General features: G+C 40.8%; 2 protein-coding genes and 1 non-coding gene across 4 annotated transcripts; all 3 read right to left on the reverse strand.

Annotated features, from left to right (window-relative positions):
• Positions 1 to 1,356: 1,356 nt before the first annotated feature.
• gdi2 (GDP dissociation inhibitor 2) lies at positions 1,357 to 17,827 on the reverse strand. 2 transcript variants are annotated; one of them, XM_071535581.1, is made up of 10 exons: positions 17,675 to 17,827; positions 10,979 to 11,086; positions 9,087 to 9,186; positions 8,483 to 8,617; positions 7,898 to 8,096; positions 7,626 to 7,757; positions 6,397 to 6,496; positions 5,124 to 5,295; positions 4,173 to 4,372; positions 1,357 to 2,045 (listed from the first exon to the last, which is right to left on the reverse strand). In XM_071535581.1, the coding sequence occupies exons 1-10, from the start codon at positions 17,717 to 17,719 to the stop codon at positions 1,893 to 1,895; spliced, it is 1,344 nt and encodes a 447-aa protein (XP_071391682.1). In that variant the 5' UTR covers positions 17,720 to 17,827; the 3' UTR covers positions 1,357 to 1,892. The 2 variants fall into 2 exon arrangements, with proteins under 2 accessions (XP_071391682.1, XP_071391683.1); XM_071535582.1 differs by lacking the exon at positions 8,483 to 8,617.
• Positions 17,828 to 18,201: 374 nt separating this feature from the next.
• ankrd16 (ankyrin repeat domain 16) lies at positions 18,202 to 24,271 on the reverse strand. Its single transcript, XM_071535589.1, has 7 exons — positions 23,828 to 24,271; positions 22,076 to 22,296; positions 21,316 to 21,358; positions 21,073 to 21,181; positions 20,319 to 20,480; positions 19,082 to 19,160; positions 18,202 to 18,558 (listed from the first exon to the last, which is right to left on the reverse strand). Exons 1-7 carry the CDS (start codon positions 24,163 to 24,165, stop codon positions 18,398 to 18,400), a joined length of 1,113 nt encoding a protein of 370 aa, XP_071391690.1. The 5' UTR covers positions 24,166 to 24,271; the 3' UTR covers positions 18,202 to 18,397.
• On the reverse strand, positions 23,597 to 23,684 carry trnay-gua (transfer RNA tyrosine (anticodon GUA)). Its single transcript is given in 2 exon segments — positions 23,597 to 23,632; positions 23,648 to 23,684. It is a non-coding gene; the product is annotated as a tRNA-Tyr (tRNA).
• Positions 24,272 to 26,970: the final 2,699 nt, after the last annotated feature.

Here is a 26,970-nt window from a genome sequence, read left to right on the forward strand (position 1 = left end):
CAAAATGTTGTGGTGGTATTTCTTTGGTGCTTGGTTTAGGTATCACAGGACAACCAAATTCTGTGGTAGTATACTGCAGATACTACCAAATAAAAAGTACCATGTAATATACTACACAAGTATGACTGGAAACTCCTTTAAAATAAATCTTTATTATTATTGTCCTCAAAACCCCCATAAAACTCAAAGTACCCAAAGATTATGTTTTGCTTTACCGTAGCATTTCTGGGACAAATATCATCCATTTGTCAGCAATGCTACAGCTTATGGGCCTGTTAGAAATTTCAGAAAAGTACATTGTAGGCTGCAAGTGTGGTGTTAAAAGATAACGTGAAAACTGCAAACTTAACAAATCCTCAAATAGGATTTCTACTCACACAACAACTTTTCCTGAAGTGATCTTTCTCTCTATTGTATGGTTGTCAGCCACTTATATACTTTAAATCATGTCAATAAATAACCAGCAATATTGTTCAACTCAGGCCGAAGTTCACAGATGCTTCAGTTCAACAGTTTTACCTGACAAGCACTAATAAAAGTTGCTTTGAACAACAGAAATCCAGATATGTGTGGTTATACTTCTTCCATGTTGGAGCCATTCATTTACTAAGCGTACCATAGTTATTCTCTCCATAGGCTTTCATGAGATAATCTTTAAACTATGACAGGAATGCAAAGGATCGCTAAAAGAAACACTCACACAGTTTGGTTTTTCACAAGGTCGTTTTTTTTTGTTTTTTTTTTTACTTTGCAGTACAGAAATCATTTGAGCCCAACACGTTTCAGAGTTGTTTAAAACAGGTGATGATGATACCACAGGGCCCGTATCAAATATACTGCTGCAGTAGACATTTGGTCCTTCTAAAGCAATTACAGTCAACTTTACCAAATTCCCCCCCCCTCCCCCCTCCTCCTCAACCTGCTGCTTTACTGCTCGGATCTTCCATCGCTTTGCATAATACAGGAACTAATATGTCTCCTCTGATACGTTTATAGTTGCTCAAGCTGTTGAAAACAGGTTCAGGTAGGTTTGCCTTTACGCTGGACTATACTCGCCCTAGTGGCTTGGCTTAAGTACAGTATAGTGCCGGGAAGTGCTGGAGATGAGACACACTATGTGGGGTAAAAACAACAAAAAATGTCAAATCTCTCGGATGACTATCTAAGCTGGCTGCTGAGGTATCGCCTCACATGACGTGTCAGTTGTATTCAGGAAGAGTTTTGCGCGGCCTGAACACGCCCTCGCCGTCGGGAATATTACTCCGCTAAGTTCAACGCTCGATTACAAACGGACGAAGCCAAGCCACTCGTCTCTCCACCCCCCCCCCCCCCCCACTCACTCCCTCCCTCCCTCCCTCCCTCACAAGAACAATACCAGTAGAGACAAAATAACTCATCTGTAGATATTACATTTCTCCCAAACACTTTTTTTTTTTTAAACACAATTTAATCCGTTGAAAACAAAACAAAAATTGGACTGACCCTCCCACACACACTGAAAGATATTACTGATTTCATTGATCGCTTGATTTGGCATCTTTGGACTATGCGTTCCTCATCGTAACATGATGAAGCAGAAGAAGAATGTCGGGTGTTAGGTGCAACCAGCTTTCAGTGCAACATCTGTCTGAATATGATTAGAAAAAGCATAACTCCCACCCCTTCCCCTATCCAGCAATACTATATCATATCTCTCTATATCATGAACTTCCTGAATGGGCAAACCATATATACTTGGATCATCAGCCAGCCCATCGGTGTGTGTGTGTGTGTACATTTTTTGTGTAAATTTTCGATTTTTTTAATAAGATTTTCGGTTTGTCGGCAGCGTTGTCTGATATTCAGGAGTGTGGCGGACGCGGCGCTCTCTCTCTCTCTCTCCCTCTCTCTCTCTACTCGGCGGCGTCGCCGAAGATGTCGTTCTTCTTGCGCTCCATCTCGGCAAAGTCAAAGTCCGCGCCCGTCATCCTCCTGTAGATGTCCTTGATGTCGTCGCAGGTGGTCTCAAAGTGAGTCGTGGCGTCGTAGGAGCGGGAGATGAAGATCTGTAGGAGAGCGAGAGGGAGGGAGGGAGAAATTTTAGAAACATTAGTGTCCTGCTCCCATTTGACCATCAGTTGCAGTAGGTGGAACTTGTGTTGCTTAATTCTTGATGGGCAACAGAGCTGAATTGTATTTTCTTTCAATGAGCAGACTGAGCAATAACTGCAGGTGATGAATTTTCGTTGTATTTACATTGTTCAGATGCGGGTGGCCACCGCAGCAAAGTTAATGTAAAGGAAACACTCCCGCTAAGCAAAAGATGTGATTTCAACGTCGCGTCTATGCTTTAGCTCTCATATAGCCCAGGATCATTACGGCTATGTATAGACCTATTTTAGACCAAGCAGTAAATAAATCATTACAATGAATAAACATCTGTAAATACCAAAAATATGCACCAGAGAAGTCCTGTAGACTAGCCTACAAGATAATTATCTCAGCACAAGAAGTAATTTCAACATTGTGTCTATGCGTAGCTCTCATATAGGCTAGGATAATTTTGTCTATGTATAGACATCTAATAAACTTTCACTTTTCAACCCCATTTAAACTTAATTTAGCCCAGACGGCTATGGGCCATTTAGACGTGTTTTAAACGTCTAATCAACTTAAAATTGCTCAGTGGGCTGTATACTTGCCATTTAGAGATTCAGATATTTTGTTTGTTTGTGCTTTGGTGTGTCTTGTGCTTTTCCTGATGTTTGTCCTATATCACTCTGTTCTATGATTGATTGTTGATCAGTTAGATCTAGTTAGGCTCATTCTCTGTAAAGTCCTCTCTAGTGTGTGTTCATCGTCAGGATTTTGGTTGTGATACCAGCATCAATGTTCCAATTCTAAAATGACAGCACGACCAGAAAAGGACACAGTAAGACAACCTAAAATATTAAAATCATGAACAAGTTGTTTAAAATGTAATAATTATAGAAGTTATCTTAATTTTAGATCCCCCCACAATTAAATATGAACTGATTTTTCTTTTGAAGAAGGGGAACAAGACTACAGGAAGTGTTTACCGTTGTAACTGTATATTTTGCTGACACATAACTTTTCTAGTTCCCAAATATTGGCAGCAAAACAGCAGAGTGGTGCGAACAGGACACATGATGATCTTACATCAACTTTAACAACAGTACAATATAAAGGCAAACTCAATTTGTGTGTTAATGTTATACACAAAGATTTCACCATCATGAGTCCATTTTTTGCAAGATGGCAATAGTAAATAGGATGCAAAATCCTACAAAATAAAAGTTCTGGGAAAAAGTAGTTCTAGGACTGTTTCTCCAATCAGATGCAGTGTTGCAGTGTTATTTCTTTAAATATGTTACTTTAATTTACTAATATGATCATGTGAATAGGGATCCTGGGACTATATATCATGGTAAAAATAACGATTATGACACCGGCACAAATATTTATTACCATGACCACTGGCTGTCGTCTGCCATCTTTGATGTTTTATTTTCCCAAAAGCAGACGCCCTCTATTAAATTGTTGTATTCATGTTGCTGACTGAGTTAAAGTGGATGCAGGCGAGTAGCTCCTTATTTGAGATGCATTTGACTTTATTTTAGATGCCGTTATTTGGATTTTTATCTGTGTAGTTTAAAACTATCCTTACAGTTTCTATAAGCGAAACCAGCATTTTATAATTTTGTTTTTAAAGAAAAAAGTAAAATGTCTTGTGACTGATACAATAAATTTGTTTTTAGGCCCACCGGTACCGGGTCCACCCCCGTGGCGTAGTTACGAAAAATCGCGATGGAAGGTGGTCTATTTATGGATGAAAATCTTATTAGGGCTAGGGCTTAACAGGTTAAGTAATTGAAGCATATTACAGTTCTCATCTTTTTAGTAAATATCAAGATAATGTATGTCGAGATAATCGCACTATGAAACTTTCATGTTGTACTCTTGCACTGGACTGTAAATTTGTAAATCTGTAAAATGCAAAGATCGTTTAACCTTTAAATCTGTCAATAGTCAACAGAGTGAGAATTCATTCAAGGCAGTTGGGAGCTGTATATGTTCTATTTGTCAAATTCTTATCTATGTCCTGTTCTTTGCTGCTGCCACGATCCTTTAAGTCTCATCTTAGCCTATAACAATAACAACAGTCATCGTACCTGGCTGTCGTTGCCCATGTCAGTGGGTGCGTACTGGTCGCTGATGCTGACGAACTTCTGCTCGACGGGCTCCAGCAGCTCCAGGGCCGGCTTGATCTCTTTCTCGGGGTCGCTTGTCTCCACTGTGGTGCTGATGATGGCGACGTATTTCCCCTGGGCCGCCACGTTGTGAGCGTAGGAGATCATGCACACGTAGATGTCTGGAAGACAGCAAAACAAGATTAATATTCGTCCTTCATTCGCTCTTATAGCTCACTGCCTGTCCGATCTTATGATAAAGGACTATATAAATAAACAAGACTAGACTAGATGTGAAAAACATGACACAACAATTCTGACAAAACGATTGCTGGCATGAAAGCAAAACTCACTATTTAATATTGCTAAATAATTAGCCATCTTGAGCCCTTTATAACAACAGTCACATTTTAGAGGAATAGATATATAGCATATTTGGAACAAAACCCTTCACATAATGAATTCTAAGCTTCCCGTTAATGAGCAGTCTTCTGCCCTCCCCAAACACACATTTTTCTGTTTTCATCTGGAATCAATGGGCAAGTAGACCATGAAGTTTATTATTTGAGTCTTGAACGCAGCCCGACATCCTCAGGCAGCGTCCTTCTTGCCGTCCCCAGATCCAGACTTCAAACTAAATGTGAGCAGGTTTTCACAGACAGAGGCCCTTTGAAACTCAGGCATCTTTTAAATCCCTGCTTAAAACCTTTTACAGAATAGCCTTTTTTACAATTGTTTTACTTCACTCTCCTGTTGTGGTTTCTTTTACTTCCTTATCTCTGTAAAGCACTTTGTAACTTTGTTTTGAAAAGTGCTGTACAAGTCATTATTATTATTAGGTCTTCATTCTTCAAGATGTATTTTATTTCTTGTAATAAAGAAATAAAACACTAAAAGCTCCTTTGTCTCTCATCACTTCCTGAGTGCGCTCACCGTGCTTCCTGTTGACCTGATTCTGGGGGATGATGATCTGGCACGAGTTGGCGTCGCCCGTGTTCTTGATGGGGTGACTCATGATGCAGATGACCCGGATCACCTGGCCCACCTTGGTGGCGCTATCCATAATGTAGCTGGGGTCGCAGATGAGCTGCTTGCAGCGGGCGATCTGTGGGAGGGGGGGGGGGGGGGGAGAGAGAGAGAGAGAGAGAGAGAGAGAGAGAGAGAGAGAGAGAGAGAGAGAGAGAGGTTAGATGGATCAGATACATTCAATTCAATACTGTGTCAGCCCCATAAGGGAAATTTGGATTGCAGACAAGGTTTAAAATCAAAATATGCAATAAAAATGTATAAGGAAAAAAAAACAAAAAAAAACGTACCAAATACCATTATCACAAACATCAATTTATAGGCCAAGGTAAGGAGTCAGTACCTCAGTATAGTATAAGTTGCTCAGCAGTGCAGAAATCATGAGAAGTTGTCATACACACATAAGATGCTCAAATTTAGCAATTTAACTGCAGTGGGATTAAAAGTGCTTTGCAGCAGAAGATAATGTAATAATTTGCCTAAATCTAATAAAAATGTGCCTCTAAAAAGGGTTGGAAATGCAATAAAACCTGTTCATGTCATAAATTGCTGGATAATGTAATAACACCATATTATTACATTAACTGGCATTTATTACTTCATAAAGGGGTGTAACATTTTTAACTCATGATGTGATATTATGGACTAATAATGTAATAAATCATAAGAATAAGAATTCAGTCAGTAATAGTATTATTTAGTATAGTAACAGTATTATTTTCACATCTTAAGTTAAACATATGCTACAGTCCTTTTGAAGTAATAATTGGCAGTTAATGTAGTAGTTTAAAAGACATTTTTATTTCATTTTGGAAAGTTAATATTATCCGGTAATTATTAAATTATCAGCTGCTACATGCCTGGTTCTTACATTCTGCTCCACTGAGTGGATTTTCCTGCTGATTCAGGATTACAGCGGATAGTATATGAAGAGTTTCATTCCAAAATGCCATGTATCCATTTTGGAAAAAATTGGCTGAAATTCATCGGTCACCATTTAAAAAAAACACAACTGATCTGATCCTCCAACACAGATCCATTTCCTAAGCAAGGGTCTCGCGATGACTCCCGACTTCAACAGTGCCCACTTCCATGCCAACAATTATTCTTTAAGACTAAGCATTGACTTGTGACAGATGATTAGTTTTGGAACCAAACGCTTCGAATACAACACGCTCACCTCTCCCTCGGACTTGACTCCCACCACCTTCCCCTTCTCGATGACGATCTCGTCGATGGGCTTGTTCAACATGTAGGTTCCTCCGTAGATGGCACTCAGCCTGAAACGGAAACACAGACAAGCTCATTCAAACAGAAGATCAACTAAACACCTCATATCCTCAACGTGGAAGTGAACCGTTGTTGATGCTGGCATGCTACACTGTGATTATGGGTATGACCGAGATGTTAACACTGTATCCATAATGCATTGTAATATTTTTTTCATTTTTATAATGTTTTATGCAGCAGTTACTAATGTATGTGTGGAGACTCAAAAGTTTTCTCCAAAGAAGTGTACATGCATAAGAATAAGAAAAGGGGAAAACAGAGATCTCTACTAGCTTCCTGGTTACTACAAGAGTTGGCATGGCAACCAATCAAGCACTGCTATTCGTACTTAATGGGAATTATCAGCATGGTTTGGAATGCAACTTTGACCAATCAATTTGCTCAACTAAGGTTACACTTTGTGTATATTATTGATACTATGGGCCACGATAAGAAACAATACATCACACTATCAAAATTATATACAGTAGGCCTATATATGACTGAAATGTGAAGTGAACTGATACAAGCTATACAGTGTACAATGTTGTCTTGTGATACATGATTATATGCGTTATTGATATGGATTCAGGTACAAATTGTGGCAACACTGATGTTATTTCTATTCCTCTTTATTAGGCATACTAACTGTAAACAATGCATACTTCTGTGTGCTGTAGCACAAATAATTAACAGATAATCACACTCAATATGCACAAACACATTTTGTATGTGTGTACACACGAGTACAACAGGCTCAGTTCTGTCAGATTTCGCCACACCTGTTGGAAACATCCTAGGTTTTGTTTTGTCAGACGTGCGTACATTTGTTGCTGACACAATATTTCAATACCAAATAGCAAAGCTTACAGATAATGTTACTTTTATTGAGTGTATGTCTCTCCTTTTTATTTTTAAATCTGAAATTAGACTTTACAAAAGTGGTAAACAAAACCTGGTCTTCTGTAAAACAACAAGGGTTACAAGTATCAATATCAGGATTTACAGAATCAATTCTGAAATGGAAAAAACAAAATCGCAATGCATTGGTGAATCGATTTCTTCCACCCAACCCCACCACTGTGTGACTATAATCATCCACTAATATCTGAGCTTATGATTCACTGCTGTGTTTCCTACCTGGCGAAGCCTTGAGGCAGCTCTCCCAGGCCGTACAGGGGGTAGAGGTACGGACTCTTGCCGTATCTGGCCAGAGACTCACTGTAAAGCTTTATCCTGTTTATCGCGTCAATGCAAGGGTGATCCAGGTATCTGGGCAGAGGGAGAAGGAGAGCATTTCAAAAATCCATGCAACTGTTTTGTACAATTTACAACAGAGCTGGGGGAGGAGGCAACAATAATATGTATTGTATTATAAAGACATTTTTGAAACAACCAGAAAGACGACTCACTCGTCTGTGCGGTAGAGAGCGAGGGAGTGTCCGGTGAAGTCGATGACGTCCTGGCCCAGGTCAAACTTTTTGAAGACTTCCCTCATCGGCGTCTTTTTGGGGTCGACTTCCTCCATGGTTTTGGGGTCGTTCTCGTCGAAGTTGGCGACGAACTGCAGGAACCTTTTGAAGCGCCGTTTCTCAAACAGCCCCATCAAACCTTTGGAGGGAGGCAGTTTGGTTGTTAAAATAACAGTGTTATCGACTTACTTTTAGCGGGCTCCTTTCCAGAGCGACATACAATGAGTTCAGCAGCGGAATAAGCTTTACTTTCTAAAACATCAACATTACAAGTAACCAGCAGTAGGGAGTGCAAGAGTCAGAGCTGCGGCGGCCTGACAACATTCCTGTCACCCAAGAGCGACGACGCAAGACAAAAATCAACAAATATAAGAGCTAAGGAGAGAAACAGGGATTTTTTTTCCAGTACAACTGTGAAAAGAGAAAACAGATAAAGATCATTTCCTTGATGGATAAGAGCTGTGGGACAAATTCCTTTTATAATCCCCATTCGGTTACGTTTCACAGGATCCCCACATGGCTTACCAGATTTCAGGGCCTCAGCCTCAGTGGAGGGGACTTTGTGGATCGTGCCCTTCTTGTACACAAAGCTGCCCTCAATCACTTTGAAATCCAGGTAGCGAGTCACCTGTGTGATCAGCAGCATGCGGACCAGCTGACCTGAGCAGGGGAGACAGAAAGGTCAGGTTCACCCTCTCAAACAAACAAACAAATTTCAACCACTTATGTAGAATTTGATCAAAATCCTTGTGATCTTAACCCCTTTATCTCTCATCTCTTTCTTAGCTTGCAGCACTAAACTGATGCTTTGGTGAACTGCTGGCCGTGACTCTTGCTGTTGCCAAGAGACGGCGCTCTTTTGCCAAAAGGTGAAAATATTAAACTTCTGACACTAAAAAACATGTTAAGCGCTCAGCTCTGCCCAGTAAACATGCAACAGTAACAGTACTTTCCATTTAAAATAATGAGAAAATGGAGAGGTTATCGGCGAACACGCAAGATCGTGCTACACCAGGGAGAAACATGACATATTTCAGAAACTGATTTTCGGTTTGCAGCCCCTCTGCACCTAAAGGTCACAAGTTAAAGATGCACGTAAAGTGAGGAGTTGGGTGATTGGTGTGTTTACCATTGGCCATGAGGAACTTAGGGACGAGGTCCACGTTCCAATCCCGGCCTTTCCCCATCGTCTCAGGAGGGCTGCCGGGGAGGTTGAAGCGCTTGTACAGCTGTAGAGAGAGACAGAACGTTACACAAGACTCACAGGCTACAGCCAAGATGCTAAATTACCCCAGCCATCAGCCGAACGCTGGTACATTCAGGGTGGGGACTGGTACCAGAATTTCTATCCCTTCCTCTGCTGAAGGAGTGAAAGTGTCTGGTAAATTCTGGGATCCTCCAACCACTGTGGCTGGTCAAGACAAGTCATGTTAATTTATTATTTATGCAGCACTTTAAGAAACATGATCGTCGCAAAGTGCTTTACCGAAAACAACAGGACGCAGAAACGGTTAGAAACAAGGATAATAAAACCAAGAGATAGTACAAGTACATCACAAAATGAGGCCAAGAGCCTGTGTGTGTGTGTGTGTGTGTGTGTGTGTGTGTGTGTGCGTGTGTGGTTGGGTGGGTATGAAAGCACGGGGGCGATACCTACTGCGGTCCACACAGCAACAACAGTGTTCTGCAGTTTCATTGATCATGTGGCTTTTGTTACTTTAGGAAGAGTTTCCAAACGGCTAGAGCATGATAACTGGCTCTTTGTTTGCTCCGACATGCCTGAAAATTCAACTGCACACAACTTACTCGAGCTCCTGGGAAATTCAAAACGCAAAAGACTTGCTGTTTCTGATAAGCATACAGTGGCTTTTTGAAGATGGTTTCAGTTCAATTTGAAGAGCTTATTCTCTCCCCTATAGGTAAATCTTCAATGCTGATGCCACTACCTCTTATAACAAAGTACTTTTTTCAATGCTTTGTATGAAACTTTAGCCTATTCATGTTTTCATAAGCATTCTTGTTTGTATTGACATTTTAATAAGCTCCTTTTATCTCTTCTTTGCGTTTGTTAATTGTTTTTTTTTCCATCACATCATTTCATTGTTTTGCCACTGTGCAAACTAAAGACAGCTGTTTGCTTATGTAAATGAATGCATGTCTAAATCCCTCCTTTGGTAAAGGACGCTTGGGGAAACACGTACTCAGAGGGCTGATAAAACCAGAAGCCACCTCTTCGCTACTAGGCGAGTTTGATCATCGCAGTTGTGGCTACTGAGGTTGAAGGGAATCACATGGGAAAGAGTAGAGGAAGCTAGATTAGTGTTAGGCTGGGGGAAACTTCAGCTTGCATTACAATAGATCTACAATAACTGAAGCTGGATCTGCATTTTCTAAGGCAACACAGCACTGAAATGAAGTGCAACAAAATATGGAGAAAGGTTCATTTACTTTGGTCCAAACCATACTGGAAAACTTTACTTTTGTATTTTTGTTTTTTGCCCAATTACAAGCGAACCAGGGCTTGTAAACAAAAGTCACATGGACTCACAAGCAGCTCCATTATTGAACAGAATTTTTGTGATCTGTCATCCGGCTAGGTTGGAGATTTTGGAGTCAGAACAAATCTGATTCCAGTTCCTGGTGCATGATGGACTTGTCTGCACTCGTTTGACTTCAGTTCATTTTGTTATGTTAGACTTTCCAAACATGAGTAACTGCTGGCTATCAGATGTCAACATCTGTCTCCTTATACCCATAAAACACTTCATTTTGTTTTTTGTTTTTTTAGCCTACTTATCCACTGTGGCAGGTATCCAACCATCACTTGGAGGTTCTATTCCACTTTATGGCTGGTAAAAATTAGCTCCCCAATCGAGCACTTGTCAAGGTATCAAGGTTGCCACATTTTTCACCGTACAGCAAAACAGATGTTATTTGTTGGGTAGTTATAAAGGTCCAAATTCCAATTCTCATCCGTACTCTCCTGTGTCACAAAGTCAGAAGGGTCAGAGGTCAACTTACATCTTCAAGAGGCGTGATGGAGGCGCTCTCGGCTCCATAGTAGGAGTTCCGGTCCATGTGCAGAACCTTCTTCCCCTTCACTGACATGATGCCTGACAGAATGCATTCCTGTTGGAGAAAGGAAAATACAAGAGGAATGAGGTTAAGGTCAGTTACATAAAACGGTTGGAGTGGGATGTATATAGACCTGGCACAGCTTTTCATCAGTGTTTCACAGATATCATCCATCCTGTATCAAAATACACACACAAGCCATGTTCATCTTCGATTATTTTCATCATGAGGCAGATGCTCTGGACAGTCTAGGTTTTGTTCCCGTGGTTAAATGCGTTAAACCCATCACATTTGTCACACCGTCCGGTTTCAACTCACAAGAGGAAACACTCCATCTTTGTTGCCTTAGTGCAGAAATACATGAATGTGGATTCTGCCTGGCGTGGCTCTGTCTTTTCATCCTCTGATCTGTGGGGATAAATGTTTTGGCCGTGGTGGGTTGGTCCAGTTGGCAAAAGGCTGTGGAATGACTGCTGCTGTGCAAAGTCCTCTGGACAGACTGTGGCATTAATGAGAGTGACAAAAGTCAGGTTGACGTGTGTGTGCAATACTTTTGTTATGGCTAGATCCTAGGTTTTCGGGGTAGAGTCCTGAACTTATGTAATGCAATGAACTTATGTAGGGCAACCTAGTAGTACAAGGGCTACGGATTATTACCTAATATTGAAAGAGCACCATGGCTCTGACCTGCACTCTCTTCTATTGGTTGCTTTTAATGTTGGTTGTGTAGGAGTTAGGGCCGGGACATATGGTTGAAATCAATGTCACAAATCATGAGGATCACGATATGGCTCACATTATGCAAAATCATATGACATAATCAAATTAGTCTTGATTAGTTGTTTTCAAATTATATTCCTTGAAATGTTTCACACTTATTGAAGTTTTAATAAAATTTAGACAGCAGAATTGTGTCACGATATCCCAAAATCAACACATTATCACGATGTGATAACACTGAAAGACGATAAATGATAATAGTGAATTATCGCCCAGGCCTACTAGCAGTTTAACCTAATTTCAGCTAAACGTTTAAAATGTAAATGTATTGGTCTCCTCAGTTCTGTAGAGCAATGGACTCTTTTCAGAGGAGGTTTAGCCTCACTTAGACCTTCACGGCTCGTATTTCTGGTGTTGAAGACTTACAGAAAACAGAACACAGGACCCTTTATCATTCTCTTCTAAAAAAAGGGAAACACTATCTGTACTGTGAATTAGTGCTGCACAATTGTGACTAAAGAAAATCCCAATATTTTGCTATATTTTGATCTTGATTATTAAACCATAATCAAAGTCTTACCAACTGTAGAAATGGCATACGACTACATCCACGATTAATTATGCAGCCCTTCTGTGAATAGCTGTGTGAAAGAGGGCTTTGGCTGCTAAAACCTGACAGTACAAGCTCTGAAACAAGATGGGAGTCTGACAGAACCTCCGGTGCGACCGAGATTTTTGATATTGAATCCATATCACCAAACACCACTACCACATCTGACATGTTTCTGTGGAGCTGGGAGAACGATTAGAGCTTGAGTGTTTCAGAGAGACCTGGTACTGCCGAAGGAAAACGAAAACGTGCACGTCTGAATTCCCGCTGACCAAAGGCCTTAATACGATTACAGCAGCTGGTTTGTAGCAGCAGCAAAACACACCGCATCATGTGATTGGGTGGACTTTATTCTGAAGCAAGTCTCACTACTGAACAACGGCCCACTCTCAGCAGAGGGAAAGTACTCGCCTGCTGGTCAACGTCATGACATTCTTTGAGCTTTAGTTCGGGAATCTTGTTAGTGCGGCTGCATGAGAAGTTATGTATAGTAGTTGTACATTGCAATTCTTTCCACCAATAACCAAAGAATTTGGGTATACACTGGCAACATTTAAAACTGTCCAATGTTATCCTGGGTTTCAATGGAGAGTTTTAGATGATTTTCCACCCTGACAAGAATACAACCTGGGGGAAAAACACTGAATACTTTTAATTTTGAATGATAATGGCCAAAACCACTACTTTTATAAGATGCCAAAAGTGTAGTAAAACAATTTTGTTCCTCAAATCAAGACTAATAACGATTAATATTCATGATCACAGTATCTAATACAATAATGAGGATTATCAGTGCAGAAATGGCAATGCAGCCCTACTTGTTAAACTTGTTGAACTTGTTAATAGCTCAATAGACTGAGCATTAAACTTGTAGGTGAGGTAATAAGAGAGTGTAACAGTAACAAATCACAATGCATTACAACTTCACTTTCACCATGTGATGTCACTAACGCTCCCTTTGTGTACAAGACCACTGCCTGTAGTCGGTTATGACAGAGGAAGTGACACAGTAGCTACCGTTTGCTTCTTTCAATGGGGATAAATTAGGCCGGCTCTCTAGAGGCCGATAACCGCTCCCCACCTCTGACATCAGGGTATATGCCGGATCACTCTCCACTCTAACGCACTACCTGTTATGTACGCAGCCAGCTGCCCCGTTCAAGACAATACAACCCTATCAACTGACAGCCTAGAAGCCACCTACACCCCTTCTTCTTGCAAGTCAAATCCTCATTACATCCACTGTTCATGTCTTACACGCAACCCACACCACCGACTGTGTAAAATGATCCAGTGGAATTGGCACAACAAGGCAGTGGATATCGCCACCACACAGAATCAGGGACACCCAGAGATACAGAACGTGGGAAATGGCAGAAAATGGTCTCAGCCTCTGTAACCATGAACCCAACGGGCTAAAAACCTCTAACTGGAAAATCTATTCTGCTAAAAAGCAAACAAACTGTGTGGCACAATCCTCTCTCTAATTTAAATTAAACCTTATATTTCTTTACAACCCCCCATTAACTCTAACGCACACTACAGTCTTATGGATGAGAAAAAGGAATAGGCTAAATAAAAGTTGAGACATGACTTATATGATATGTGCTTTAGCGAATTTGTAACTTGCGAGTACAGAATAAAACACGCACTATAGTTTACTCACTCTGTGTTAGCCAATAAATCTTACTGTCACACATACACACAGTCCCCGGGCATGAAGATTAATGAATGTAAATCTGAAATCTAACTGAAGTTCATGCATGCCCTCAGGAATTGGGGTTAACCAAGAGGGGAAAAAAATACTACAGCAAACCATTAAACTAGATACACATTAAGCCTCACGGATCCCCATTTGATAACATTTTGTCCCAGGGACCTCTATAGGTTTTTGTTGTTGTTGATTTAGTACTAAATTGTACAACTGTCTACACTGTACATGGAGAGATAATGGTGGTGAGAGTGAAATCTAAGATTAGAAAAATCATTCTTACATGTTCTCTAATTTGGATAATTCCTTGTGAAATAAGTTTGAGTGAAATCAGACTATTCCTCACTTTGCTGGGGACCCTCTGGGGGCCACCACAAGGACGCCTGGGGGTCCCTGAACTCCAATTTGAGAACCACTGAACTATACCATATGGGAAGGCTAATATTTTCCTCAATGACAAGTTAATGACCAGTAAATCATGTGAAATAATAAATCATTTTGTTATTAGGCTAAGCATCAGCAAGGAGATTTAACTTCAAACTTAAACTTTTCTTTTACCACTTGAAATGTTATTAATTGCTAGAAAAGGCATCTTGCTGTCAATATTTGACATGCAGGTGTTAAATGTATTTTAGTTTAATTTAGTTTAGTTTAGTTTAAACACTGTATTTTTGCAAGTTTGAGAATAGTGGCGACTAAGATGACTGTGCTTTTTGGCCAACTCGTATTAGTGTGTGTGTGTGTGTGTGTGTGTGTGAGGTGACTGAGGGATTCTGGGATGCCATAACTTATTGTTGAGCCTTCTGGACGTGTCATCAGCCTGATTCAAGTACTCACTTAATAACTTTGATGACATACCCGCTCTCACTCATCTCTATACTCTAACATGCCAGCCAGGTTTCTACATAGGTGCTCTCCCAAAATAACACAAGAAATCAGATCCTGTGTATTGGTAAATGTCTGGGCCTTGTCTCCTTCCTGCTACTGACTCCATTGCCTTAAAGGACATATGGCTGCCGAAGAAAAGACATACTGCAATTCTGATGTGTCACGGTGAATCCCTCCGGGTGACATGTGACTCGAGCCGACCTTATATAAATATAGGCTTTGACATAGAGCCGGAGGCAGCCTAGTCATCACAACCTCAGCCAGATAGTAGCTGACATGCTGACAGAGAGGGAAATAGACCGATCCAGCGTACAGTCAGGCAGAAAACGGAGCCAATAAAATGCACTCGGTGCAGAGGAAAAGTCCTAGTTCAATATTTAAGCCCCATAAAAGGCAGGTGGGCGAATGGTGAGCGAGAAGCGGCGCGTCAAACTCGGAAGACAAGAGTTGGGCGGCTCTTCGTAGTTCAAAAAGCTACGATCACATGAAAAGTATCACGCTGGGACGGGCTTTGATTTTTACAATACTGACAATTTACAACACACCTCTGAAGTATTTGTCTCTTGCCACAAGGGTGTAATCCACTCGGCCCATTGGATCAAGGCTGCTGGACCACAGGAGCAGAGAAACTACCTGAATCAAGGGCAGTGATGATGCCCTTCTAAAAAGAGGAGTGATAAAGAATCTGCCACCCTGAGGGATTTCCACAAATCACTGTTGACAGCATATTGTCATCGCAGCCCCTGTATATTCCTAGATTCTCAACCTCTTTGCTCAATAAACTACAGCCCTATTCACTTTCATCTTCAAGTTAAAAGCTGCATACTTAGAATCGCCGATATCATCATAATGTGAACCAGACTGCGTATAATTAAGTTTGAGGTATCTTATGCTAAGCCACTCCTCCATGTGTCATTAGCAGGGGACAGATGGGAAACCCCATCCCCCAGCCACTTAACCTATCAAAAATGCTGAGAGAAGGATGTGAGCAAGACCACAGCTTCTGAGGACCACAAAACAATCTAACTCCATTTCCAGAAGTAGTTTTAGTAGTAGTAGAAGCTGTAGTAGTAGTAGTACTAGTAGTACAAGTGGTAGTGTGGCATGTGTAGCACTCAACCTTGAAAGGGGAAACAGTCAGTTAGTCTGAGAGACTTCATTGATTTACATGAGGGAACAATGCTGAGCCAATTGCACAACAACCATATGAAACTATACTGTGTTAGCTCAGCCTCAGTCTACAGGAATCTTCACGACTCTTCTGTCTGGCTCTTGCTGAACTAAGCCTGCACTGTACTTTCAGTTCCTCAGTCAGTATGGCAGAACCACACCCAACTGTGAGCTAAGTCAACACCATTCCCACCAAACCTTAAAACCAACCCCTTTCTGCTCAGCTGCCAAATCAAAAGCCCTGCAGCCTCCGACCAGGCTGAAGTCCTCCTGACTGCTGTATCCTGTTGGAGCAGCTAAAGCAAAACACCCCATAGATACCGGTTGGAGACAATATTACATTTACAAAAGTTAGACGTATGGGCCCAGCACTTAAAGTTAGTCAAATGAGCATGGAAACTGTAGTGTAGTAAGGTTCTTAGAAGTCGACAACCCAGAAACTGCTGGGAATTTAAGTTGACAGGAAACTATCCACCAGCCTCCAGGAAAGCCCTAAATTCATCACGAGTTTTCCAAGTCATGCCTCAACCATGCAACGTTACTTGGGAAATTTACAGCGGGTCAGGAGGCCAGTGTGTGCATTCTTGTAAAAGAGACTGCGGCATACAGAGTTAAAGTTGGCCACGTTCATTTCCGGGCAAACAAACCAGCACATACCAGAATAGCTCATAATTGCCAGCCAACATTATGTCGGGCCAGCTTTGTTAGCTTTTTGGTATGCAGCAAGTTCAGCTAAGGGCGATGCACGTAAACTTCCTCCATTTGCGTTCTCGGTCGAGTCACTTGACAAGCGCACAAGCTTTTAGCGACAGTTAGCGTCATTAGCAGATTGCCGGTAGCTAGCGCTGGTTATCCCGTACACACGACCTGCTTTGACTAGCTCCAGCCTGTTGAATCAGCGGCACGGACAGGCGCTCAGCGGAAAGTTGGGTTAGCGTTGCTACATAGTGATACACATTTATCAGATAAGTTACGTGGCCAAGTCTCCTAATAACGTACACCAAGAATGAGATACGGGGTTAAGAAAACACACCGAACTTCACTTGGTCGCAGGATATCGTTATGCACATTGTGCACGACAAGATTAAGATAATCGGTCAAACGGTGACACGTCGCTACTCTACCGTTAGCAAGCTAATTAGTTAGCGGGTACGTATGCTTGCTAATTAATCATCCAAGTGAGCTTCGCTTAGCTGGACAAAACTCCCCTTACTAGCGCCCAACTTCCCCATAATTAACACAACTAGCTGCCCAGGGGTTGGCAAACTATTTGTATAAACCACAGCGAGAGTTTGGACTTGTGTAAGCTAACGTTAGTCTGAGCGCTGATAAACGAGATGTAGCGATAGCTACCAGTTAGCTACTTTGCTCACAGTTAGCGTTAACTAGCCACTTACTCTTGGCTAGCTACTAAGCTAGCTACTAAGCGCTAGTGCCGATTAGGCCCAGTTAGCGCAGTGCCAAACTGTCAAGTGCTACGTCGCGAACAGGCTGCAAATCACTTCCAAACACTGCGGAATTGCTCCGTTGGATTCGCCCTCACCGTTAGTCCGGTGCCCAGAACGATAACGTCGTATTCTTCATTCATTTTTCCAAGTCTTTGCTGTTCTACTCCTGAATATCGGGTCCGAAGAAAATGGAGATCTGCAAAGCTGGAAATGAAAGGGGCTGCGGTTCAACGTCAAGCGCCTCCGATGGGCGGAGCTTATCATCTGTCAGAGACTGGGGAGAAGTGTCAACCTGTCTGATTCCCACTGACGACCGAGCTGGAGTGGTCAAGAGATGTTGTGTCTCACGGTTTCATGAATAAATACTGTATATGAACTGCGTTTTATGACTACACCTTCAAAGTTAAAATACCAGGAGTTCTAGCAGTTATCGGGAATTCCACATTAACTTGTTGTTATGCAATGCAGTTTTACTATTTGTGTTGCCCACATGGACTTCATCATGGTCAACACATTAGCCTGCTTGGTGTAACCAGTAACATTGAATAAGTTAGCCTCTGTATCAGTCACTAAAGAATACACTGGAAAATACTCATACAAGTTAAGATTTATTATATTCCACAAAATCATTCGGCCCAGTTGAAACAACAATTGATTGAAATTGTTTATCTGCAACAGTCATCTTATTGTGCAGTCCAGCCTAACATACATAAGCATACTGCAATCACATAATGTTTTAGGAGCATTTTCTTACCTATATTAAATATATAATACAGAATCAAATAGATACCTATATTTTCCATCCCTGACTGACTCTACTAAGTCTCCGGTAAGCCAGACTGAAACACCCGCAGGACGTCTGGTTTCTTGGCGAGCTGCTGTGCCGTGGAGCCGGATGCGTCCTCCGTGTCTTCCAGTCCCAGCTGCAGAAGAGTCCCGGCTGCCTCTGCATGCTGCCCAATGCAAGCCATGTGAAGCGCTGGCAGACGGACACAAAACAAGAGGGAGTTGAAGTATTAGTTTTCAACCTGGGCTTTGTTTTCCTAGTTTTTGACAGTTGAACCCACCTTGAGTGTGTATGAGTAAATCTTTCCAGTGAAATAAGTGGCAAATTTTTTGAACACAACCAATCGTCATGATGGCAAAAACTAGGAAAACAAGGCCAAAGTTGAAAATAACCGGTTTTATCCTTTCTCAATATGGGTTCCTGTGTCCTCCATGATGTGTTTGACGTAATATCTAACAGCCGAAGTACGATTACTAAACAAAACAACTCAAGGGCGGATAATGGAAATGCACTGGATGGAGACTTAGTCGATGAGAATGAACGGGAAGCACCAAGATTCACAGCGAGAACGACGCAAAGTAACACTCACACCCAAACGTAAAACCGAAACGACTCGAGCTCCTTTGTTGAATACCGGTGTGAGATGACGTGCATTAAATCCTTCTTTTCACAAGTTTACCATTGCAGGTGAAGTGGAGCCTGATATGTTGCTTACCAGTTCTTCCTTTTTTGTCCCTAACATGAAGATCTGCTCCCAGCTCCAGCAGGGTGTTTATAGTGGCAGTGTGGCCTTCCTGAAAAACATGAACAACGACAGAGTTTGAACACTGTCATCTTCTCCCCAAGGTGTGTAATTCTGTTAACACCTAGGCACAGGTGATGTTTCGAGCGTACTGCTCTTCATCAGACAAGTGACAAGTGTTTTCCACACCGTTAAATACTCAACAAAGTACTTAATGGCGTGGAAAACACACAAAGTACTCCCTTTTTCCTCCTGAAAAACACTGAACAGATTCATGTCTTGGATATAAGAAAGGCTTTCTCAGAGCAGCTTCATGCTGGCTTTGTTTGGTGTGGTTAAAGTCGACTCTGGGGCTTTTACCCCCCAAAATGTAGCCATGGAAACGCACAATGAACGATGCTGATTGAACGATTTTGGTGAAATTCTCCCATGGTTCTCTGCATGTCTTCATATTATGTGCATCAAAACAATTACTCATTTAGTTTGTTGTTAAAAGCCAAATAGTATTTCTTCATATTTTTTTCAGATTTTTATTTCATAAATTGCCAAATCGGATGCACAATCATCACTGAACAGTCAATCAACTTCCTCAATCAACAACATTAATGAACCACAACACATAAGTATTAACCTGAAACAGTTTTGCAAGGTTTTGGAAGCAATAGTGGAAATGAAATGATTTTTTTGTTTTCATCTACTTGTTAGGAGTCAAAGTTTCTCAATGAAAAGCTGATCTGCACTGCCGCAGTGCTTTGCTTGCTACGTCTGGTTCATCTGTCAGTTGACAATGGGAAACACAAGCAGAGGAAATGAAAAACTGCATATTCTCCTCTGCAATTCATTTGATTCGGTCCAAACGAGAAACAGAGCTTTTACTTTGTTGTACTTTCACTGGTGGGATAATGTTTGCCATTGCCAATTGACAAATGAACCATACAAAGTCATGTGGTGATGCAGATAGTTGGAAAAAAAAATCAATCCTAACAAGCAGATGTGTGAGTAAACAAAGTCTAGTTCACTACTTGGGCTTTAAATGAAAAATGTTACTACTGTTCAAGATGTCCAGTTTCTGTCACTGATTATAGCTGCAATTTAGGATGTGATGTTTTTATGCTTAATGATGTAATTTAACTTATTTCAACAAACTAAAAGCAAAACCTTTTAGAGACTTTTGGAGAGGTTTGGGAGAAACAGAGATCATCGCTCTGACCTTGGCAGCGTAGTGCAGAGCAGTGAGCTGGATGTCGGTGGCCGTCTGGTTCACGTCTACACCGAGCTCCCGCACCAGGAACCGCAGCGCCTCCTGCTGGCCGGTGACTGCAGCCTGGTGCACCGGCTGAGCCCCCAGTATGTCAGCTGCTGTCGGAGAGGCCTGCGGTACACACACACACACACACACACACACACACACACAATAACAACAAGTCATGAATTCCAATTCAACTGAGGAATTAGAATTGAATTGGAATTTCAGGAAGTTTCATTTAATTCAATTGAAGTCTGTGAAATTCCATGTTTCTTTGTTTTTTTCCTTAGCAGAGATTACATGTAGTGTTATATATTATCAATACTGAATATCATAAAATGTTAAAGATTCTTTTCACGTGGCATTTGATGCAGAACAAGCAATTGTAATCCATATATTAAGATTGAATGTATTTGTTTTGTTGAACTATCTTTTATTTGATTCATAATGTTTGATTTAGCGAGTCGAGACAAACTCTCTTAGAAGTGGAATTTCATGGAATTCAATTCTGTTTCCTGTCATTCCAATTCAATTCACATTCTGTTTCCTTACAGCTGGGTCACATTCACATTCACACTCCAGGAACTGAATTGGATGAATTGGAGTTTACCATGCATTCTCAATTCACTTCATGAATGGCCCCAAACCCTGGGACAAGTTCATCTAAATATCTGAATTTTCGCTGTCTCCACTGACTATCTTCTGGATGTAGAGGTACCTGGTGCTTCTCTAACAGCAGTCTGGCCACAGCGATGTGTCCGTTCCTGACTGCGTCCATGAAGGCAGTGACTCCACAGCTGTCCGGCCCGTCCGGAGCGAAGCCGCATCTGGAGAGAGTCCGGAGGGAGGCAGGTGAAGGTCAGTCAAACACCCGCAGGCTTATGTACTTTTAAAAAGCTGTAGAAAAAATTCAAAATCTGAGCCACCTTTAGAATAAAAACCCAGTTAGACATGGACCAACCTCTCTAGTAAGATCCTGACAACGTCTTCACAGCCGTGCAGAGCTGGAGGAGGAACAGAGAGCAGCAGTTAGAAGATGAGGCTGCTGGGGAATATTTTACACCAAAACACAAAATATGTGTATGTTAGACACCCCTTCTAAAAGAAACCAACTGAAGTTTGAAAGAGATTAGACTAATCTTAAGAAAATATTGTGGAATTGCATTTAAGAGCCTTCTTATGAACTTGCTAAAATATATTCTTGGGGAACTTTTTAAGATCTATCCTGAAGGAGGTTTAGTGAATCCCAGAGGGGGAGACTCAAGTCACTATTTTAACTGCTTGAGACTTGACTTGATGCATGAAGAGAAGACTTGGGGACTTGACTTGACTTGGGTTCTGGTGACTTGGGACTTGACTTTGACTTGTACTTTGATGACTTGAAAAGGTTTCTAAAGTCTTGACTTGAGATCTTGTGTTTGTGTTAAATGACTTATATTGAAAGTGATGAGATTTGTTCCAGCAGACGACTGAATTTAAATTCTGTTTTCTGAATTTGTATGGAATGATTGAATTTATTGAAGTTGAAACTGCTTATAGAAATCAAACTCATGATGCTCTTACCAAGTTTTTATCCTATTAAAACCATATTGCATTGAAAAGTCCTAGATATTTAGTTTTCTTTAAGATATTAAATTGATACTGGACTCTTGATTTGTTCTGACTTGACTTGCTGTTCTACATTCAGACTTGAGACTTGACTTGAGACTCGACCGCGTCACCTGCGGTGTGCAGGGGCGTCCTGAGGATCTTGCTCTCGGTCCTCCAGACGTCCGGGGCGGCGAGGAGCAGGTGCCGCACGACCGCAGGATCCCCCTCCCGGCAGGCGATGTGGAACGAGTTCCAGCCGTCCTTGTTCTTCAGCGCGGGGTCGGCGCCGTGCCGCAGCAGCTCCTCCACCACTCCCAGGTTTCTACGGGTGCAGGCCATCATAAGAGGAGTCCTGACAGAGAGGAGCGGAGGAGTGACTTACCTGTGTTATCTTCACAGGGTATAAAGTATGAAATAATGCATTATCTAATTCTGATTATCTGTTATTTTTCCTATCAGCCAAAATGCACTAATTCGAGCTGGATTTGAACCAGCAACTGGGCGCTATAATAAACCCTCAAAGGCTCGGCCCCACCACAAAGTTAGTCATAGAGATGTGAAACTTGGTGTACACGTGTATCACGACACACTGAACATTTCCGCCTCTAGGACCCATAATGTCCGCCATACATTTTTGGCCTCCATTTTGGATTTTTTGAAAAACCTTTAAGAATTCTCATAAACCACAGGTCAGAATGACATAATTTTAAGAGGAGTCCTGATAGATATTTAAGGCAAGGCAAGGTAAACTTTGTAGCTTTATAGCAGTGGTTCTCAGCGTGGGTCCCGGGGACCACCACGGGTCATTGAGGGGGTTCCAGGGGGTCCCCAGTAAACTGATGAATTGTTAAACGTCACCATTTACAAGAAGTTAACACAATTAGAGAATGAAGAAGAATGACTATTTTGATCTTAGTTTCACTGTTATCTAATGGAATTCTGGACAAAATCATATCAAACAACAAAAATATTCTGAGAGACAAAATCTAATCAAATTGATATGAAAAAGGTTGTGAATCAATGCTTTACAGCACATTTCATAAACGAGGCAATTTCAATGTGTTTGACGTAAATCACCAAAAAAAATTATAATTTGTTTGGTAAAATAGCATAAATATGTAAGGATGATAATAAAAAATAGAAATATTCTTTATAGCAGTGGTTCTCAACGTGGGGTCCGGGAACCTTGAGGTGGTTCCAGGGGGTCCCCAGCAAATTGGTGAAGTGTTAAACTTCACCATTACTTCATTTACAAGAAGTTAACACAATTAGAAAATGTAGAAGAATGACTGTTTTGATCATAGTTTCTCTGTTATCTCTCTACCTACAATACATTCAGTATAGTCATAGAATTCTGGACTGAATCATATCTATAACAATAAAAAATATTCTCAGATTTGCATCCGAGAGACAAAATCTGTTCAAATGGGGGTCCGTGGCACTAATGTGTACTGAATTAGGGCTCCTTGATATGAAAAAAGGTTGAGAATCACTGCTTTATAGGGTCGAGGTAGGCATTAATGACTTCCTTGTATTATCTCCACAGTGTAGGCTTATATAAAACATGATATTACGCATTATGTGATTCTGATTATCTGTTTATCCTATAAGCTCGAGTATAATTCTGGTTCCTCGGGACAAAAACATTTCCCTCCTTCGAGCCGGATTCGAACCAGCGACCTAAGGATTTCAGCATCAAGCCACTACAGTCCTCCGCTCTACCAACTGAGCTATCGAAGGGAGCTGCATACTTCCACCGCAAAAACCAGCTTTATACATACATTTAACTTTTGGGTGTAAATCAATAACTTCGACGACACATCTAAACCGAAATCCCTAAAAGAAGAGGAAGAAGAAGAAGAAGGCGACATCCTCATCCTCACCAGTCCGCCTTCTTCAAGCAGTCCACCTTCGCTCCTTCGCGGATCAAGCAGCTCACACAGGCTTCGTGCCCCATGGACGCAGCTTCGTGCAGCGGCCTCTTGTAGTCGTTGTTGTACACCTCCACACCCATGCCTACCTCCTTGATCAAAAACTTTACTACCTCCAGGTGTCCGTGTCGGGCGGCGTAGTGAAGCAAAGTGTCTCCGGATCTGCCGAAGTGTTTCTGGCGGACAGTTTGCGCCGCCGCCTCGCCAGCTAGCGTCAGTTGGTTCTCCAGCGAGCACAGCTGTCCCTCCTGGGTGAGTTTTACCAAGTGTTTCAATGCGTTTTCGTCCATGCTAAATGCAAATAAAGGGGGTTCATGACATACTAAAAGAGTTATCAGCCAAAATATTACACGAATATAAACTCAGAGCTGTTTAAAGTCATGCTCTAATACTGAACTAGCTAGTGTTGCGTTTTAACAAAATATATGATGGCCAACCATGACCTTACACATAGTTTTCTTGTTGTTGGCACGTTAAATGCTATATAAGGCACATTATTTTGTCTTTTTTCACGTGTTTTTTTGTATTAAGGTGCTTAGTTTTATCTATTTACATTAAAATACAAATTAATATATCGTTGGAACATATTCTGGTTATACTTTGGCTTTAGCTCAGGTAAACCGCTACTGCGATCCAAAAAAATAACACCTATTGGCCCACAGGGGGCGCTGTAATAACATCCCAAAGTCTAATTAGGCTCAGTCCTGGAGATGTGAAACTTGGTACACGCATGTACAAAGTCAAACACTTACCAAATTTTCAATCTTTTTTTTCTTCCTTTTCAGAATGTCTCTTCAAGCTGTTTTAACGATGAAGAGGACACCCGACACCAGGACAATATGCCACTAATTATGAAAATTGTGGCAACCTCTTTCAAAAAAGAGGGCGGCACTGCAACGATGGTCAAAAAAACAAAAAAAACAACAAGATTGCAGCCATCACAGATTACGGTGTACGAAGAAATGACAGAAAGAATCAAAGAGGGCAATACTTAAAACCTCTTAAAAAAGACGCTTCTGTTTTTGTCCCCTGGAAGCAGCAGAAGAGGTTGAGCAGCGAGCGCTCCTCCTGACTGATGGAGGTTTGTTACCCTACAGGGAAAGGTGACAGAGGTCACTTCATGTTTATTAAAGGAAGAGTTCACCCCAAAATTAAAATGCGGTCAGTATCTACGGTCATAAAGTTTAGATGCCCAAGTTAGGTTTCTCTCTGTACACCTACACTGTGTATGTATCATAAATGAAAGATGACTGACTCGCACCTCTTAACAAAACATTTGATTTTCCCCTAATTTTCAAACATGTATTAATCTCTGTTACAGCTTAGCCTACTGAACTAATTCAGTGGAGTCTCAATAGAAAATATTATCTTAATGGACCTTTTAATTTATTTACATATATTGATTACTGATTATTTAATACAGATGGCAGCAGAAAGAAAGTCACCACTGGCAAGCAGACAGTTCCTCTGAGATCCATTTGACTGGATGCTTTTTATATTGTCTGAAGTGGAATCATATCCAAGTAAGCCTAGTTTTGTAATTCAAATTTATTATGTCCCATGTATTTACAATTTCTGTATGAAATTAAGTAATGCAACTGGGGTGAATGCATCATTACTTCTCTCACATCAGTGTGTTTTTCTTTCTGTAGCCTATGGAGTTAATTTCATAAATCATATAGCAGAACTTGGAATTCTGTGAGTTTTGCTGATCTGCTCTTACTGTGAAAGGTTGATCAAATAACACACTACATGTTACTGTATGTCTGTGATATTTCATCAGTCACATGTTTCAGCACAAAACATTTTACAGCATACATACAGATGATTCTTGATGATTGCCACTTTATTTGTATTTATGTGTCTTCATTAGCAGTTCAAAGTGCATATAAGTCATTTTCTCAGGAGAGAAATCATCTATTGTGATCTAAAATGAGATAGGATTTTAAAGGTTTCGTTGCCGTTTTAATGTATTGTCAGACAAATAAGACTCAAAAAGAAATATTGTGTATTGTCGCTATGTTTTCCATTTGTTAATTTGAGCTAACGCCACTCCAAGTAGTTTTGGACAACAAGGAGATGAAGGAAGTTACGATTCCTGTTGAACTTTAAAAAGTTATTGTGTTTTTTGCAGTTTTGTTAGTGGTGACACATATGCAGTTTTTGCGTTACACAGTTTAGTATTTACAGTTTGTGTAACTTAGGAAATGTTTACATTTGTTTTTGAATAAATATACTGTACATGTTTCTGTTTTCATTTAGCTACTGTTTGTGTGTGTGTGTGTGTGTGTGTGTGTGTGTGTGTGTCCCAATGGTTTTCTCACTCTCCAAAGTTCTCAATGTCTGTGATTTTTCTCCATAACAGCATATTAGATATTAAAACTAACTAAACTAAAACTAATATTACAAGAAATGTTACTACTACTACTACTATTATTACTACTACTACTGATACTACTACTGAAACTACTACTACTACAATTAGTACTTTGAAAACATTATTAGCTATTCTTCAATGTAGGCCCATACTGACAACATAAAGGACTTCTGGCCATGAAATGCATTTCTTTAGCTCCAAGTATTCAAACTCTAAATATATTTGAACTTTTTCTAATTAATAATGTTTTCAAACAAAGAAAATTATTGTAGTTATTAAAAAGTCTACAGACCTAATTAGCATGATTGCATCGTTCATCTCATAGACAGCGGAAAGAGGCATAACTCTTGAAGAAGTATTTGAAATCCCAGTGATAGACATTGGTCGTCCTTTCCAGCAGAGCTACCCCACGGGAATTATGGGAATTGTCGTTTCTGTGATGACGCGCAAATTAAGCTCGCAAAAGAACTAGAAAAAAATGCATTTCTTAGGGGATTTAGACTTGTAATCAGCTAATGCCTCTTTATCAGGCATTAGCATAATAAATGCTACTTTAATAATCAGGCACAGGTCTAAATTTAGGCTTAAGAATAGTTTAAACTCAGTTACATTTCACACTTCAGTTTCTACAGCTTCTCTCATACTATGGATAAACAATCAGATCAAGATTGTTTTCATAGCAGAAATGAATCTTAAACATCCCTGCTGCTATCATAAA

This window comes from Centroberyx affinis, unplaced genomic scaffold, assembly GCF_046629955.1.
Source record: "Centroberyx affinis isolate AG114_WGS23_722 - 3 ecotype Tasmania unplaced genomic scaffold, CSIRO-AGI_Caff_v1 ptg002739l_1, whole genome shotgun sequence".
Taxonomy (NCBI): domain Eukaryota; kingdom Metazoa; phylum Chordata; class Actinopteri; order Beryciformes; family Berycidae; genus Centroberyx; species Centroberyx affinis.

Excerpts from the sequence above, each read along its gene's own strand:
- gdi2 (XM_071535581.1), bottom strand. The coding sequence starts at position 17,719 with ATGAATGAAGAATACGACGTTATCGTTCTGGGCACCGGACTAACG. Across the intron at positions 8,097-8,482 it reads GGCTGAGGCCCTGAAATCTG|GTTTGATGGGGCTGTTTGAG; the intron begins GTAAGCCATGTG and ends CTCCCTCCAAAG. Across the intron at positions 7,758-7,897 it reads GCTCTCTACCGCACAGACGA|ATACCTGGATCACCCTTGCA; the intron begins GTGAGTCGTCTT and ends CCCTCTGCCCAG.
- ankrd16 (XM_071535589.1), bottom strand. The coding sequence starts at position 24,165 with ATGGACGAAAACGCATTGAAACACTTGGTAAAACTCACCCAGGAGGGA. Across the intron at positions 21,359-22,075 it reads GACGCCCCTGCACACCGCAG|CTCTGCACGGCTGTGAAGAC; the intron begins GTGACGCGGTCG and ends TTCCTCCTCCAG. Across the intron at positions 19,161-20,318 it reads CTCTGCACTACGCTGCCAAG|GAAGGCCACACTGCCACTAT; the intron begins GTCAGAGCGATG and ends CATGTTTTTCAG.